The sequence below is a fragment of the Pipistrellus kuhlii genome, unplaced genomic scaffold, assembly GCF_014108245.1.
Source record: "Pipistrellus kuhlii isolate mPipKuh1 unplaced genomic scaffold, mPipKuh1.p scaffold_m20_p_2, whole genome shotgun sequence".
Taxonomy (NCBI): domain Eukaryota; kingdom Metazoa; phylum Chordata; class Mammalia; order Chiroptera; family Vespertilionidae; genus Pipistrellus; species Pipistrellus kuhlii.
Window position 1 is genome coordinate 14,218,760 of NW_023425515.1, and position 14,702 is coordinate 14,233,461.

The 14,702-nt window shown below is 38.2% G+C and overlaps 1 protein-coding gene across 37 annotated transcripts in view; it reads left to right on the forward strand.

Moving 5' to 3' along the window:
- MBNL1 (muscleblind like splicing regulator 1) overlaps window positions 1–14,702 on the forward strand; it is a 193,568-nt gene that overhangs the window by 165,036 nt on the left and 13,830 nt on the right. For 24 of the 37 annotated variants that reach the window (XR_004989292.1, XR_004989293.1, XM_036445926.2 and 21 more), the window contains 4 exons: window positions 166–366; window positions 11,075–11,332; window positions 12,473–12,526; window positions 13,423–13,576. Coding sequence is in view for 35 of the 37 variants with exons in the window: in XM_036445926.2 (XP_036301819.1) it covers window positions 166–366; window positions 11,075–11,332; window positions 12,473–12,526; window positions 13,423–13,576 (667 nt within the window). In the remaining 2 variants the exon portion in view is untranslated. The remainder of the gene's footprint in view (window positions 1–165; window positions 367–11,074; window positions 11,333–12,472; window positions 12,527–13,422; window positions 13,577–14,702) is intronic. The other 13 variants (XM_036445929.1, XM_045583605.1, XM_036445931.1 and 10 more) reach the window with 1 other exon arrangement.

Here is a 14,702-nt window from a genome sequence, read left to right on the forward strand (position 1 = left end):
AGATGGATGGATGGATGGATGGATGGATGGATGGAGGTTGGGGGGATGGATGGATGGATGGATGGATGAATGGATGGATGGATGGATGCAAACATATATAATGTAGGATATAAACTTGCAACTAAGACCTTCATATTAAATGTTTCTTCTTACTTTATTTTTCAGCCAATGTTTTCAGTTGCACCCAGCTTAGCCACCAATGCATCAGCAGCCTTTAATCCCTACCTGGGACCTGTCTCCCCAAGCCTGGTTCCAGCAGAGATCTTGCCGACTGCACCAATGTTGGTTACAGGGAACCCTGGGGTCCCTGTCCCTGCAGCTGCTGCAGCTGCTGCACAGAAATTAATGCGGACAGACAGACTTGAGGTAGGAATGATGAGCTAGTTTGTTTATGTACTCTCTTCTAATTTGCAAAGTGTGCTGTTTCTTTCTTTCATTGTCATCAAAGTTAAAAAAAAAAAAAAAAAAAATGACCAAGCAGAGGTTTTGGCTTAATGCTTGGATCCTTTTACTATAATATGGGCATGCTATATGTGATGAACGTAATATTCATGAAAGCCACAACATCCATGTGTACATTAATGGGTAAGAACTTGGGACTCTGGTGTCAGACTGACTGCCTGTTACTTTGTTGTGCCTCAGTTTCCTCATTTTTGAAATGGGGATAATAATGGCACTTCCCTCAAAGGGCTAGAAGAAAGAATGCCTGGCACCCAGCAAATGTTTCTTAAATATTTATCCTGTTGTTATTAAGAACAAATTTGATCAATCCCCTGATACTTGTTCTCATAAAGATGTTATTTAGTTACTATCTATAAAGCATTTTAAAGTTTATTATTGCAGATGGCCTCAAGCTTCACTATATTTTAGTTGGGATAGCAAGGCAGCTTGGTTGATGAAGTGCACTCCCGTAAACATTTTTAATTGGAAATTGTGTGATGATCTGAGTCTCGGAGTCAAGAATGATCAGATGTACGTGCTTTGCTGTTGCTACATGAAAAAGAAATTAAAGATATAAATCTTACGTCGAAGTAGTTGTTCAGAGTTTCAGCATGGCTGTAAATCGATAGATTTGGTGAACTCTATTGAGAGAGGAAAAAAATGGCAACATGAATGTCCATTGAAGCTCTAAAACCTGGCTTTGGTGTCCAACTAAAAAGCAAAATGACCTTTTCCTCTTGTCCCTGGTTCCTATCAGGCAATACTGAGTGAAAAGAAGTTTTGCATGTATTAATTATAGAGAAGGCAGCAAAATAAGGCTTTTGTGTGAATATAATTGACACTAGTAATTTATAAGTTTAGCAAGAATTTATTTAATAAGCACCAAGTTCTTGTTTATTAACTTTCATTGTATGTTTTACAAAGGATTTCAGGTTTCAGAATAGTCATAACTGTACCATCATTTTAATGATAGTAATATTATAGTTAATACTTATTAAATATTTGTTATTTACCAAATACAAAGTCAACCCTTCTCAAGCATCACACATTAAATATTCAAAACAAGCTTAGGGCCGAAACTGGTTTGGCTCAGTGGCTAGAGCTTCGGCCTGTGGACTGAAAGGTCCCAGATTCTATTCCCGTCAAGGGCATGTACCTTGGTTGCGGGCATATCCCCAGCAGGGGGCTTGCAGGAGGCAGCTGATCGATGGTTCTCTCTCATCAATGTTTCTACTCTCTATCTCTCTCCCTTCCTCTCTGTAAAAAAAGCAATAAAATATATTAAAAAACAAACAAACAACCAAGCTTACGAGGAAGATACTATTATTTTTTAAGATACATTTTTATTGATTTCAGAGAGGAAGGGAGAGAGAGATAGAAACATCATGATAAGAGATAACCATTGATTGGCTGCCTCCTACACACCCCACAAGTGGGGATCAAGGTGGGCCTGTGTCCTGACCAAGTTTCGAACTGTGACCTCCTGGTTCATAGATTGATGCTCAACTAGCAAGGTACTCTTCTTAACTCTACAGGGCAATACATTGAGGGGTAGATGTGACATAATTCTTCAAGTTCACAAAGGCAGGATGTTCCAGTGGGGCATTTTAAAACACTATGTCAGACTCCCATGCCCATGCAGGTGATAACACGTAGAGGAGGAAGCACAGTTTGTCTCCTGTATACTAAAGTTTTTATTGTTTTAGGCTTTTGCCTTACCTTTCATTAAACATTTTGGAAAAGGCTGCTAATTTAGAGATTACTGCAAGTAGGATCCAGGAAGGACTTTGAAACCTAGTTGCACACCCTCTGCTGTGTGCTAGAGAGAGGGGGACACCGTGACCTGTGTGTGGTTTGTCATTGCACAGTTGTCCTTGTCCGCTCATTAACGAATGCTGTTTGCAGATAAATTAGGAGGAAACTTAAGAAATTTTAAATATTTAAAAATTAGCTGATGCTCCACCTGTGAACGCCACCCCCAGCCTTTCTGAGGCAAACCCTGGGCTCATAATGCATCATTGTTGATTGATTAACGGGAACCAAACAGGCTATCTGAGATGAACGTTAGTGAATTAATTATTAATAGGAGATGACATTGAAAAAGCTCGGGAAAAATCTCTATTGAAATCTCCTTAAAAGAATCTCTCTCTCAAAGGCTGAGCTCATGTGATCAGATCTCTTCTAAACGAGTCCTCTCCGAATTTTAGGTAGTCTGTAATTGACTGTATTTGGCGTGATGTTTGGTTGTAGTGAAAACTTAAGTCGTTGGTTTTATTTTGCTTTTGGGAGGAGCTGTTTTGTGTATTTTGTCTGTCTTATTTTGCAATAGTCACAACAAAGGATGACTGTTGCGTTGACTGCCGTTTCCTTTTAACCCGAATCCCCTTTCTCTAACTGCCTGGTGGTGGGGCAGCTGCCTAGCTGCTTCTCATTAACTGGATCTGATCCATTACAGCCTGTTAGGCTATGGCACTGTGAGGCTAAGGGGCATGCCTTCCTGCTCAGCACTTGGGATTTTAGACATTCATATCTCCAGGTTATTTCCTGTCATGCTAATTGCACTCCAGATTGGAGTCTGAAGGACATGGCAGTGAGTGCACACACTTATTTGCTAATTGGCCACGTGGTTAGTTATTGGGGGTTTAAATCTATACCCTATTTTTTTCCTCAAGGAACTCTGGAGTGAATTTTGAATTTTTTTGGAGGTGGAAAAGAATGTCAACCAGTTAAAATCATGGCTGGTTTGTCCTGCCACTTCCTTCTTTTTTGCTACAATTTATTAGACAATAAATAAATTTAAAAATATCATAGATTTATCAGCCTTCTGGTTCTTATATAATTGCTTAGGTGAACTGACATATAGTTACAGCACCCAATGTGATTCTATAAAAAAAGGTTAAATTGGAAAGCAGGAATCCAAGGATTAGTGCTATCAATGTTGCTAATTAGGTGAGTGAGCTTGGGTCAAATTTCTCATGTTCTCTGAACTTCATATTCCATACATAAAATTAGGGGATTGTACTACAATAGATAACCCCAAAGATCACTTCCAGTTAGAACATTCTGGGGGCATTGAGGGAATTTTCTTAATTTTAATGCTAGCCACAAGCTTTTGAAAGTTTATATGCTGGGTCTCCCCCAAAAATGTATACACACTGTAGCAGTTGATAACTCAATTTTGGAAATGAAATATTTTTTAATAAACACTGCCTTTATAATCATTCAAAGTGTGTGTATACATTTTGGGACACTGTATGTGAGTGAGTGTGTGTGTGTGTGTGTACACACACAAACTTATACCAATATTCATATATCCATTCTTTGTTGGATATCTTTTAAAAGACTTTCTACATTGTAAAAGTCAGCTTTCTGGGTTTTCTTTAATGAGGAGCAAAAATCTTAAGTATCAGTAACAGTGACTTTTAGAATTCCATATTGTGACCTTGGGATTTCTGTAATTTCAAAGCAGCTTTTTATTTTGAATTAGTGGTCCGGTACACAAAATTCATGCTGTCAGGGGGAGGGAGGTGTCACCCCATCCTGGCCTGTGCCTTGCTACAGTGCGGAAGCCCCGCTATCCATCACCCCAAAGATGTAGGCCTCTGGGAGCCTCATGTCCCTGGGCCTGGCCCTGGGGGCAGGGACGCAGAACTCATGCCCAAGGGCCAGCCAGAACAGGGGGTGGGGACACAAGCCTCTGTGAGCCTCACGTCCCTGGGCCCAGCACCAGGGGCAGGGATGCGAGCCTCACACAAGTTCCTGAAGCTGCAAGTCCCCACCCACCCACACCTGCTTCACACACAGCCTCTTGCTGATCAGTCATTGCACATGAAGGCATCATGGCCATTTGCATATTAGCTTTTTATTATTTAGATTAGTGGCCCAGTGCACGAAATTTGTGCAAGGGGGCAGGGGTTGCCTCAACCCAGCCTGCATTAATCAAAGAAAAGCAAACCAATGTCCACCTATTTCAGATGCTGATGAGGATAGAAGATTTCCATTTGGTTAACAGTATCATTTTTATATCAGCAGTCCATATGAAAAAAAACAAAAACAAAAACAAAAATAGACAAAGTATTTCCTGGAAGGTGGACAAATGACTTGGCTTCTGATATCTTCAGCTAGAGTTTGTTTTAAAATAAGTTATTCTTGTACTGAACATTTTATTCTACCGAGGTAATCATGGCATGGGTTTCTAATTCAGGCTCCTGAGTACTGGGTGCTTGTACTCATGTTGACACAGAAGAAAAACTCTAGGCAGTATATTTTTACTAGAGGCCTGGTGCACGACATGAAATCAAGCACGGGTAGGTTCCTAGGCCAGGCTGCCAATCAGGGCCAATCGGGGCCTTCCTTCCAACTGCCAGCCAGGGCCTACATTCTGTGGCTGCTGGCTGCCGGCCAGGACCTTTGTTCTTTCTGTATCTCCCTCTGGTGGTCAGCACACATCATAGTGAGCGATTGAACTCCTTGTCTCTTGATTAAATTCCCAAGAGGACAATTTGCATAATACACACACACACACACACACACACACACACACACAAGAGTAGAGGCCCAGTGCACAGGTTGGGTCCAGCTGGCCTGTCCCCAATCAGAGTGGATTGGGGCCAGGCCTGCTGGGAGGAGGAGATGGCCGAGGTTGGCTGGCTGGCCCACTCTGATCAAGGCCTAATCAGGGCCAGGTGGTTGGGGTGAGGGTCTGTAGATTATTGGCCAGTGAGCCCACCCCCAATTAGGGTTGGGGGGGGGCGGTGATTGGGGTCTGGGCTGGCCATGGGGAGGGGCCATGGGCTGATTGGGGAGGTGGGGACCCAATGGGGGCAGGACCTGCCTGGAGGAGGGACCACAGGCAGTTGGCCAGCTGGCTCTGCCCCTGATCAGGGTGGCCTGGGCTGATCTTGGGTGGGTTCAGGTAGGGGAAGGAGCTGCTGGAGGTTTGCTAGCCAGCCCCAAACTCTATTGGGGTAGGGCAGCGATCAAGGGCAGGGCCAGCTGGGGGGTGGGGGGGGGCACCATCAGGGGTGGGACTAACTGGGGGGAGGGATTGCAGAAGGTTGGTCAACTGGCCCCACTCCCCATCAGGCCTTTTCAACTGGTCATTCTGGTTGTTACAGTGTCTGGTTGCTGGAGATAGATAGATAGATAGATAGATAGATAGATAGATAGATAGATAGATCGATCGATCAGGCCTTTTCAACTGGTCATTCTGGTTGTTACAGTGTCTGGTTGCTGGAGAGAGATAGATAGATAGATAGATAGATAGATAGATAGATAGATAGATAGATAGATAGATAGATGGTTGCTGGAGATGATAGATAGATAGATAGATAGATAGATAGATAGATAGATAGATAGATAGATAGGTAGATGGATGTAGATGTAGATATAGATATGATTTAAAAGATTTAACCCTCAGTTAGCTTTATGTGCCCTTTTCTTGGTTTGTTAATAGGTATCAAAAAAGGGCACGTAAAGCTAACTGAGGGTTAAATCTTTTAAATCATATCTGTATCTATATCTTCCTATCTATCTATCTATCTATCTATCTATCTATCTATCTATCTCCAGCAACCAGACACTGTAACAACCAGAATGACCAGTTGAAAAGGCCTGATGGGGAGTGGGGCCATTAAAAATATGATACCTATTAACAAACCAAAAAAGGGCGCATAAAGCTAATTCAGGGTTAAATCTTTTAAATCATATCTATATCTATATCTATCTATCTATCTATCTATCTATCTATTATCTAACAAACCAAGAAAAGGGCACATAAAGCTAAATGAGGGTTAAAGTGACAGTAAAGCAGTAAAAGCAAGCCTAGATTGGGATGATCTATTGAATATAAAATACATTCAGTTAAAAAAAATTAGAAAAGCAGCTGCTTTTAAGGTAAGGAATGCTTATTGTTAATGTTACTTTAATTATGTGTGTTCACAGAGGATATTTGGGTACTGCTTGTATGACACTTTAGTTTATCTAGAAAATCCCTAAGAAATCTTAAGAATTCTGTGCACAGAATTACATAGTTTACATAGTTTAAACAGTTTTACATCTATAATAAAGTTTTAGAATGGTTCTTAAAAGTGTCCTTGCACCCCTGTTTAAACCATCTAATGTATTATGTCTCTGTCAATTATTTCTCTTGTAATTAGAGAGATAGCAGAGTTATAATTTGTTTCAAATAAAGGTTTGGACCTTGGTTAGGTCACTCAGTTTTGCTATACTACTCTTCTTTACCCAAACTAACACTAACATTTCTCCATGTTCCTGTTATTTAAGAAGAGTAATAAAAGAAACTACAGGTCTGAACATTTTGGCATATTGATGAGCTTCTTTCATAGATATTTGTATTTTCCTGTCCTTTCGATTTACACATCTGGAATACATAGGAATAAATGAATTAAAACATGGCAGTGGATTTAATGGGAAATTTGTTGTAGTTGGTCATTTATGTATTGCCAAATATGATTTTTAAAATCACATTAAGTCAAATTACACATTCTTAGCTGTGTCATCTGTAGGAATAGGCTTGTGTTCTCTGGCCTGATGCTAATGATGGGTTCTGCTTTGTAGATTTCAAAGAAAACTCTTGTTTGTTCTTAACAGAAATCATCTGAGATACACAAAATGGGTGTCTTTTTCTTTTTTTTTTTTTTAAAGGAAAAAAATGAGATTCACATAGACTAAATTTGTACAATTATTAGATAACAGACGAAAACTAGATATTATGTCACCAGGTATTTATCTTGGAAATTTAATTGTACAATAACTACCTAAGGTCATTTCCCTGAATCACCAGAATTGTAAAATGGGGAGATTTTAACCCTTTTGAATAAAAATAGAGATAATTTCTCTGCATTAAATTATATACTCATGACCAGTAATGCTGGGGATACTTACATAATAAAATCATCGATTATCCAGTATTCTTTTTAATTTGCCATGCTAGCCCAAGCTTAATAAAAAAAATAAAGTCCACAGTACTTATTGTTGAGCAACAGGTATATATATGTCTTTAAATATGCTCCTTAAAATTGGCCATTAGGTTTAAAATTACTTCCCAAAATATTAAAATGGACTGAGTTCCTGTTTCTTGTTATAATTAGCTTCTTGTTCCTGCTTTTGGATGTTTTTCTCCAAAGATGAGTCAGTTTAATATGTTGAGCACAAATCATGATACTGGAAGGGATCTCGCCTTAAAAGAACATGCAGTTGACTGTCTAGTTTTGAATAAGTTCAAACATTGCTATTAATTTCCTTAGAATCCCCAGGTCTTAACTTTCAGAGAACTACTGAATTTAATTCTGCTGCTGAGTTTTGTCATGTTTATATGAAATTAGAGATCAAATAACAGAATTGTCCATTTTAACCAGGCACATATACTGTGTTTTAAGCTATCTATACATTTTCTTAGTATTCTCGAGGAATCATATAGATAGCTAGTTGAGTATAGGAATTAGAACCCCAAATTTTTTGTCATAAGCTCTATCCTTTTTTCCATTTTACCACTTCTATTTAATCAACAGAAACAGCTTTATGGAGAATTAATTCACATTTCTTTGAGAAGCTCTTCTGATTACTTTTTATTTTTTATTCCATAGATTTTTCTTGGAAATGAAATGTAGTACTTAAATGTTTTCAGTGAATATCTTCATTGAAATGATGCTTTTTGCCTGGAGAGAACCTCTTACTCATTTTCTATGCAAATATTTAAAACTTACCTGATTTATATAACAAATCCTGCCTTAATACTGATAGAGTAAAAGACTCAACCAATATTACTCTTGATTGAGGTATATTATGTGTCTAGCTAAATGAATGGAGTTACTTTAATCTAGGTTTGAAAAGCCACTTACTGAATTATAAAAAATACTTATTCTTGTTCATCCTCTAATGCCATTTCTGCACATTTATCATGTGCAGAAAATGGTCAGAAAATGCCTATGGTTATGAATAAATTCTTTGCAATATTTATGCATTTGGGAATATTGGAAATGATTTGGATGTTATCTGAAAGTTACATATATATTGTACACATCTATTTGATGGAATTTGATGCAGCCATAGAAAAATGATGACTGTGGACACTTAGTAAAGCAAACAATGTTTAGTAAAAGCAGGTCACAGAGTAGGAGCTACACAGACGACTGCATGAGACTAGAAAAAGAACCATAAGGCTGTTAGGATTTTCAAACTTAGTTTTACCTTCTGTGTTCCAAATTGTACATGTTCTTATCCAGATTTAAATCACAAGATCAAATTTGTTGAAATTTTGTATGTCAATTATATTTTGCTAATAGAATTCTATATCTAAGAGATTTCTTTGGAGGATCAGCAGACTCTAAAGTTTTATCAGAGAAATCAGGCCAAACCAGCCCCTCTGGCCTGTAGCTCTCACAAGTACAGGTTTTCACAAGAGATTTTTCTTCTTTACTTTTCAAAGACAAGAATAATGGGAGAACAGCTATTTCAGTATTTTTTTTCTATTTCATTTCCCATGTTTGTTTGGAAAAACCTTAAACTGAAGGGAAAAGAAAGAAGAGAGAAAGAGAGAGAGACACATATCATGCAAAAGCATTTGACAAAATTATTTAAAGTTCAGAAAAGGGTGGCTTCAGAATAAATTCTAAACTAATTGCTAGTTACCAACTCTGCTAAATAGTTTCAGAATTCTCCTTTATTGTATCCCGCAATCAAGTACAAAATTGTAATAAATCATTACAATAAACCGATAAATGAAATGGAATAAAATAGGGTTATCAGTAACTTCCTAAATCATATTTATATTCTTTTTTTAAAATCCTCACCTGAGGATTATTTTTTTTAATTGATTTTATTTTTTTAAGAGAGAATGGAGGAAAGGAAGTGAGAGAAAAAGAGAGAGGGAGATATGAGAGAGACACTTCAGTTGGTTGCCTCCTGCATGCACCCTGATCAGGGCCAGGGATCAAGCCTGCAACCTTGTCTGAGAATTGAACCCGCAACCCTTGGGTCCAGGGCTGATGCTCTAACCACTGTGCAAACAGGCCAGGGTCATATTTGTATTCTTGATATCTCTCAGATGTTCTGGCACAGAGTAGTTTATTCAGTGAATTTTTGAAATTAAATAAATTGAATTGAGTTGGTGAATAGAGTTGGCCCATTGGTAGTATTTGGAATACAAAGCTTTAGCCAGCTCGAGGTTTCCAAATAGTGCAGGATGTCATTTCTAAATGTTCTTTTCAAGATGTAGCATGATACAGACAATAGGATATGAATATAATGGGGAAAAGATCTAAAATTAAATGCGATCATTTTATGTACACAAATCAAAAACAAATAAACAAAACTCTGCTTTTTAAATAGTAACAGGATTCCCATTTCTCTTTCTTGCTGGACTCCAAAATAAAATGCTTGGGTCTTTATTTGCTCAGTTTGTAAAAACAGTGAAAACTAAAAACCATTTCCTTGAAGCCTGAAGCAGGAACATGAAAATATTAATAGAACATTCCATGTTTTAGAAGGCCCTCTTGTGGTAAAAAGGTCAAACTATCCCAAATGAAGACAGCTTTGGAAACCTGACAGGAGCAGTCACCATGGCAGACTTCATTAATAGTAATCATCGTAAAGAGTCAACATTGAGCAGATGAATGTGAAATAATCCATTTCACCTTTCCTCCATGGTCCCTACGGCAAAATTGAAAGACAGAAACCAAATAGGCAATAACAAAAACTAATCTTTTCCCACCAGCTTTATATAACTACCCAGGAATATTTTAATGATAAAAAAATAAAATAAAATAAAATAAAATAAGATAAAATAATAGCTCCTGGCAACATTTTACTAAAAAAGCTATCCCATTTTGCTTTATACATTTTCCACTGGAGAGTGATTTCAGATTAGCACAAAAGTTGCAAAAAATAGAACTAAGCGTTCCTGCCTGTTCTTCACCCAACTTACCTAAATAGTAACATCTTACATAACCAGAGAGTCATTTATAACACCAGATTAGCATTGCTATGCTGCTGTTAGCCAATCTATGGAGCATAATTGGATTCCATCATTTGTCTTAACAGCATCCTTTCTCTGACTCCAGAGCTGTCCAATCTGCGCCTTTCTCTGTCTTTCATGACCTTGACCTTTTGGGAAAGTACTGGTCAGTTATGGTGTAAAACATCCTTCCATTTCAGCGTGTCTGCTGTTTCCTCGTGATTCTTTTCAGGTTATGCATTCTCAGCAGTCAGACAAGCCATGGCGTGCCCTTTTTTCAGTGACCCATAAAAGTAGGTACTTGAATGTGTTGTTACTGGTGATGTTAACTTTGATCCCCTGGTTAAAGTAGTGTCTGCCAGATTCCTTTACTGCAATATTCCTATCCCCCCCCCCTTAATAACTAATAAATATATCCACATATTTTATATAAGGTGTTGAACATAATTGGTATCATAAATGCATTTTCCTGCTCATGGACATTTTACTGAAAAGGAGGAATTTTTCAAGGGATTCTGTTCTCTGTCTGCCAATGATCGTTTTCCCTTTCGTCTGTGGCCTTCTTTCACCAGTCTTGCACTGTCGATGAAAATCCTCATGACGGATTTGACTTGTTCCATGTTGACTGACCCTCTTGCACTTCGTGTGACCTTGTAGGTATGTCGAGAGTACCAGCGTGGCAATTGCAACCGAGGAGAGAGCGATTGTCGGTTTGCTCATCCTGCTGACAGCACAATGATTGACACCAATGACAACACCGTCACCGTGTGCATGGATTACATCAAAGGGAGATGCTCTCGGGAAAAATGCAAATACTTTCATCCCCCCGCACACCTGCAAGCCAAGATCAAGGCTGCCCAATACCAGGTCAACCAGGCTGCAGCAGCACAGGCTGCAGCCACCGCAGCTGCCATGGTGAGTAGGCACACACCAGCCCACTCCTTGTTAGCAAAGTGAACCAGTGTATCTGATGACAAGCTCTTCATTTATTAACTTTTTCTTTTTTATTTTTTTGCTGAAGATATGTTTGTTCAGGTATCCCAGACAATGCCTAATGCAGTTACCATTCACAAAAGTGAGGGTAACTCCTCAAATGGTTTCACATTGCTTCTACCTTTGGCCTAACTCTTAATACTCTGTCTTCCTCTGGATGGCAGGGCCTCTGACATCTCTGCTTTGTAAAGAACACCTGTCTCCTTTTCAGTTTAACGATATTGCTGTCTCCGGTGCTCGTAGGTCTACCTGCTATCTAATCAGCCAGTGTTCTCCTTATTCCATGTGCTCTTCTGCACACCACGGCTCTTCTCTCTATACACATATATCTTGCATTTAACAGTCACATAATTTGAAACTATTTAGGGGAATTGCTTCCACAAAATTGTGTTTAGAATTAGCTGCAAGATTCGAACCACGTAAGCTCTCTGGATTGTCTTAAATAATATCGTGGCATAAACATAATTGGAAAAGGAGAGGAGCTTGACTATGCCATTCTCTAGAAAGGAGAAAAAGGGGAGTTAGAAATGGGATCATTTAGAATCGATAGGGAACTAGTCTGAAGGTAAATTTTGAGGTGACCTCCTAGCTGATTTTAACGAGCCCATTCTTTGTTCTTCGCTTAGCTATTTTAATGTTGTCCCTTTCTACACGTAAATATATGACTCGACCGTTAAAATAGTCATAAAGCACAGTAATCACGAGAGAGGTGTTTTCTGTGTTTGTTTTTTGGATACTTGAGCAAAAATACAGAAGGCTGACTCTCTCCTCCTCTCTGCCTTTCACTTTATTTTTTTTTCTGTTAGAGTATCTTGTTTGTAATTAACTACAAAGAGGAGTTATCCTCCCAATAACAACTCAGTAGTGCCCTTATTGTGCATGCTTAGTCTTGTTATTCGTTGTATATGGCATTCCGATGATTTGTTTTTTTATTTGTTTTTTCTCACCTACCCAAAAAAATGCACTGCTGCCCCCATGATGCACCTCTGCTTGCTGTTTATGTTAATGCGCTTGAACCCCACTGGCCCATTGCCATCATGTGCTCGCTGCCTGCTAATTAAGACTCAGTCGGCTGTCAAATCACTGAAGCGACCCCTCGAGGCAACCTTTGACCTGGTACTATGACCTTTCACCTTTTAGCTTGGCATGTAGCTTTGTTGTAGATACAAGTTTTTTTTTTTTTTTTTGGTAATCAATTTTAATATATATAAATATATATTTTCTGTTATAAAGTTGCAAAGTACAATGAAAAACTGAGTGTGGTTTCCTGACAAAATTAGTGGAAAGACTATATAATCTAAGTACCTGGATGGATATCGTACAATGAAAGATTCTGAAAGACCAGCAGCCCACATTCAGTTTAACTACATTGTAGAACGTTCTAATGAAATACTTCAAGGACATAAAAATTGTAATTTTTGACTGTATATTTATGTACCTCTTTGATTAGCATGGCTTTAGCGATAGAATTATTTACTTTGTAATATTTAAAGTTCAGTGTTGAAGAAAAAAAAAAACTTGCATGCTCGGGGACATTTGCATGTCTAGGTAGAGCTGGGGGCGGGGCAGAGTGGGATCAGTTTTTATTTGACCTGTTTCATTCACTCAGTACAATTAACTATTAACATTGCTTATACTTGTCAATCCTCATGGAGCTCACAGTGCAGCTTTTTCTTCTCTTCCTAAATCAGTGGCTTCTCAGAGAAAGCCTGAAGCATTATGGGACTTAAAACACTTAACGCATTGTAACAAGTGCTCATGAACTAGTGGGGTTTTTTTTTTTGTTGTTGTTGTTTTTGTTTTTGATAAAAATAATGCTTCCTTTAAAGCTTTTATCTTGCGTTTGTTTTTAAAAAGTTGTTTGTTTATTGGATCCCCTCCCCCCATGGGTAGTTAAGTGCTCTGCTACTTGCTTGCTCATGCTTCCTAACAATGTTAGCCTTCAACTGATTTTTCTTTTTTCTTTTTCTCTTTTTACTGGTATTTGTTTTTTATACTCGTTCACGAAACAGGGAATTCCTCAAGCTGTACTTCCCCCATTACCAAAGAGGCCTGCTCTTGAAAAAACCAATGGTGCCACCGCAGTCTTTAACACTGGTATTTTCCAATACCAACAGGCTCTAGCCAACATGCAGTTACAACAGCATACAGCATTTCTCCCTCCAGGTAAGGGGTTTGAGTCTGTTTGTCCGTGCATCAGCCAATCCACGTAGAGTTCTACCGGTAGAGCAGACAAATCAGCCGTGCCCCCAGTGTGTTGTTAGCCATAAATAAGGTGGAAGGTAAGGTGGCAACAGTGAAAGCTTCTCGGAGGTGTCCCATGTGGTTTTCCTTAGAGACTAAGAACGGTAGTTTCACGAAACATGGATTGAAGATCAGTGATGTTTTATGTACTTATTTTTTGTTTGTGCAACTTGGAATTGAAATGTGGCGCTTCTTGTTGTTTTTTTGTTTTGTTTTTGTTTTGTTTTTTCTTTCCGCAAACGTGTTGTATGTGTGCCAGGCTACTTATGACACTTGCCTGCTGTAAGACCCCTTTGCCTTCATGATTCCATGGAGTCCATTCGAATTCTTTGAAATGAGACCTTCGCTTTTGATTTCGATTTGTCAGCCCTTTTGTTCTCAAGGTGGAGAATGAAAAACTGACAGTGTCCTAGGGCCCTTAAAAGTGCTCCCTTCAGTACCAATCAGTGCATGGCTCACAATCACAACTGATCCTAAGTTAATATTGAAATAGCTGTCAGTGCCCAGTGATGATAACATTTATTCTAGAGTTTGTACCATTTGTGGTTTCAGTTGATTTCAACTTAGTCACATAAACACTCTAGAACTATCCACAAGGTTATGAAATTTAAAAACATAAACTAATCAGTCACTTACTGACCTGGATATTTATTTTAAGTCATTCTTCATCTATTTCAGAAAATACATATTAATCTCCTTGTAATCTGAAATTAACTAACCAGAGACTAAGACCATTTTCCTCTTTACCTCTTAAAAACCTTACAAAAAAATATTACCATGAGTTCTGAGACTTACTTAATAAAGTAATTTTTATGTTTTTATGTAAATTAATAATTTTTAATAGATGTGTTAAAGATCCAGACCCATTTGACACTATTGGCAGTGCATTAAGTTCATAATACCACTGGGGAATGTGATCATTTATTTTTTAATAATAAAAAAGAATAAATTATATACACATTAATTTTCACTAAGCAATTTTTATATCGTGCATCTTTGTTTTTTTTAATATATATATATATATATATATATATATATATATATATAT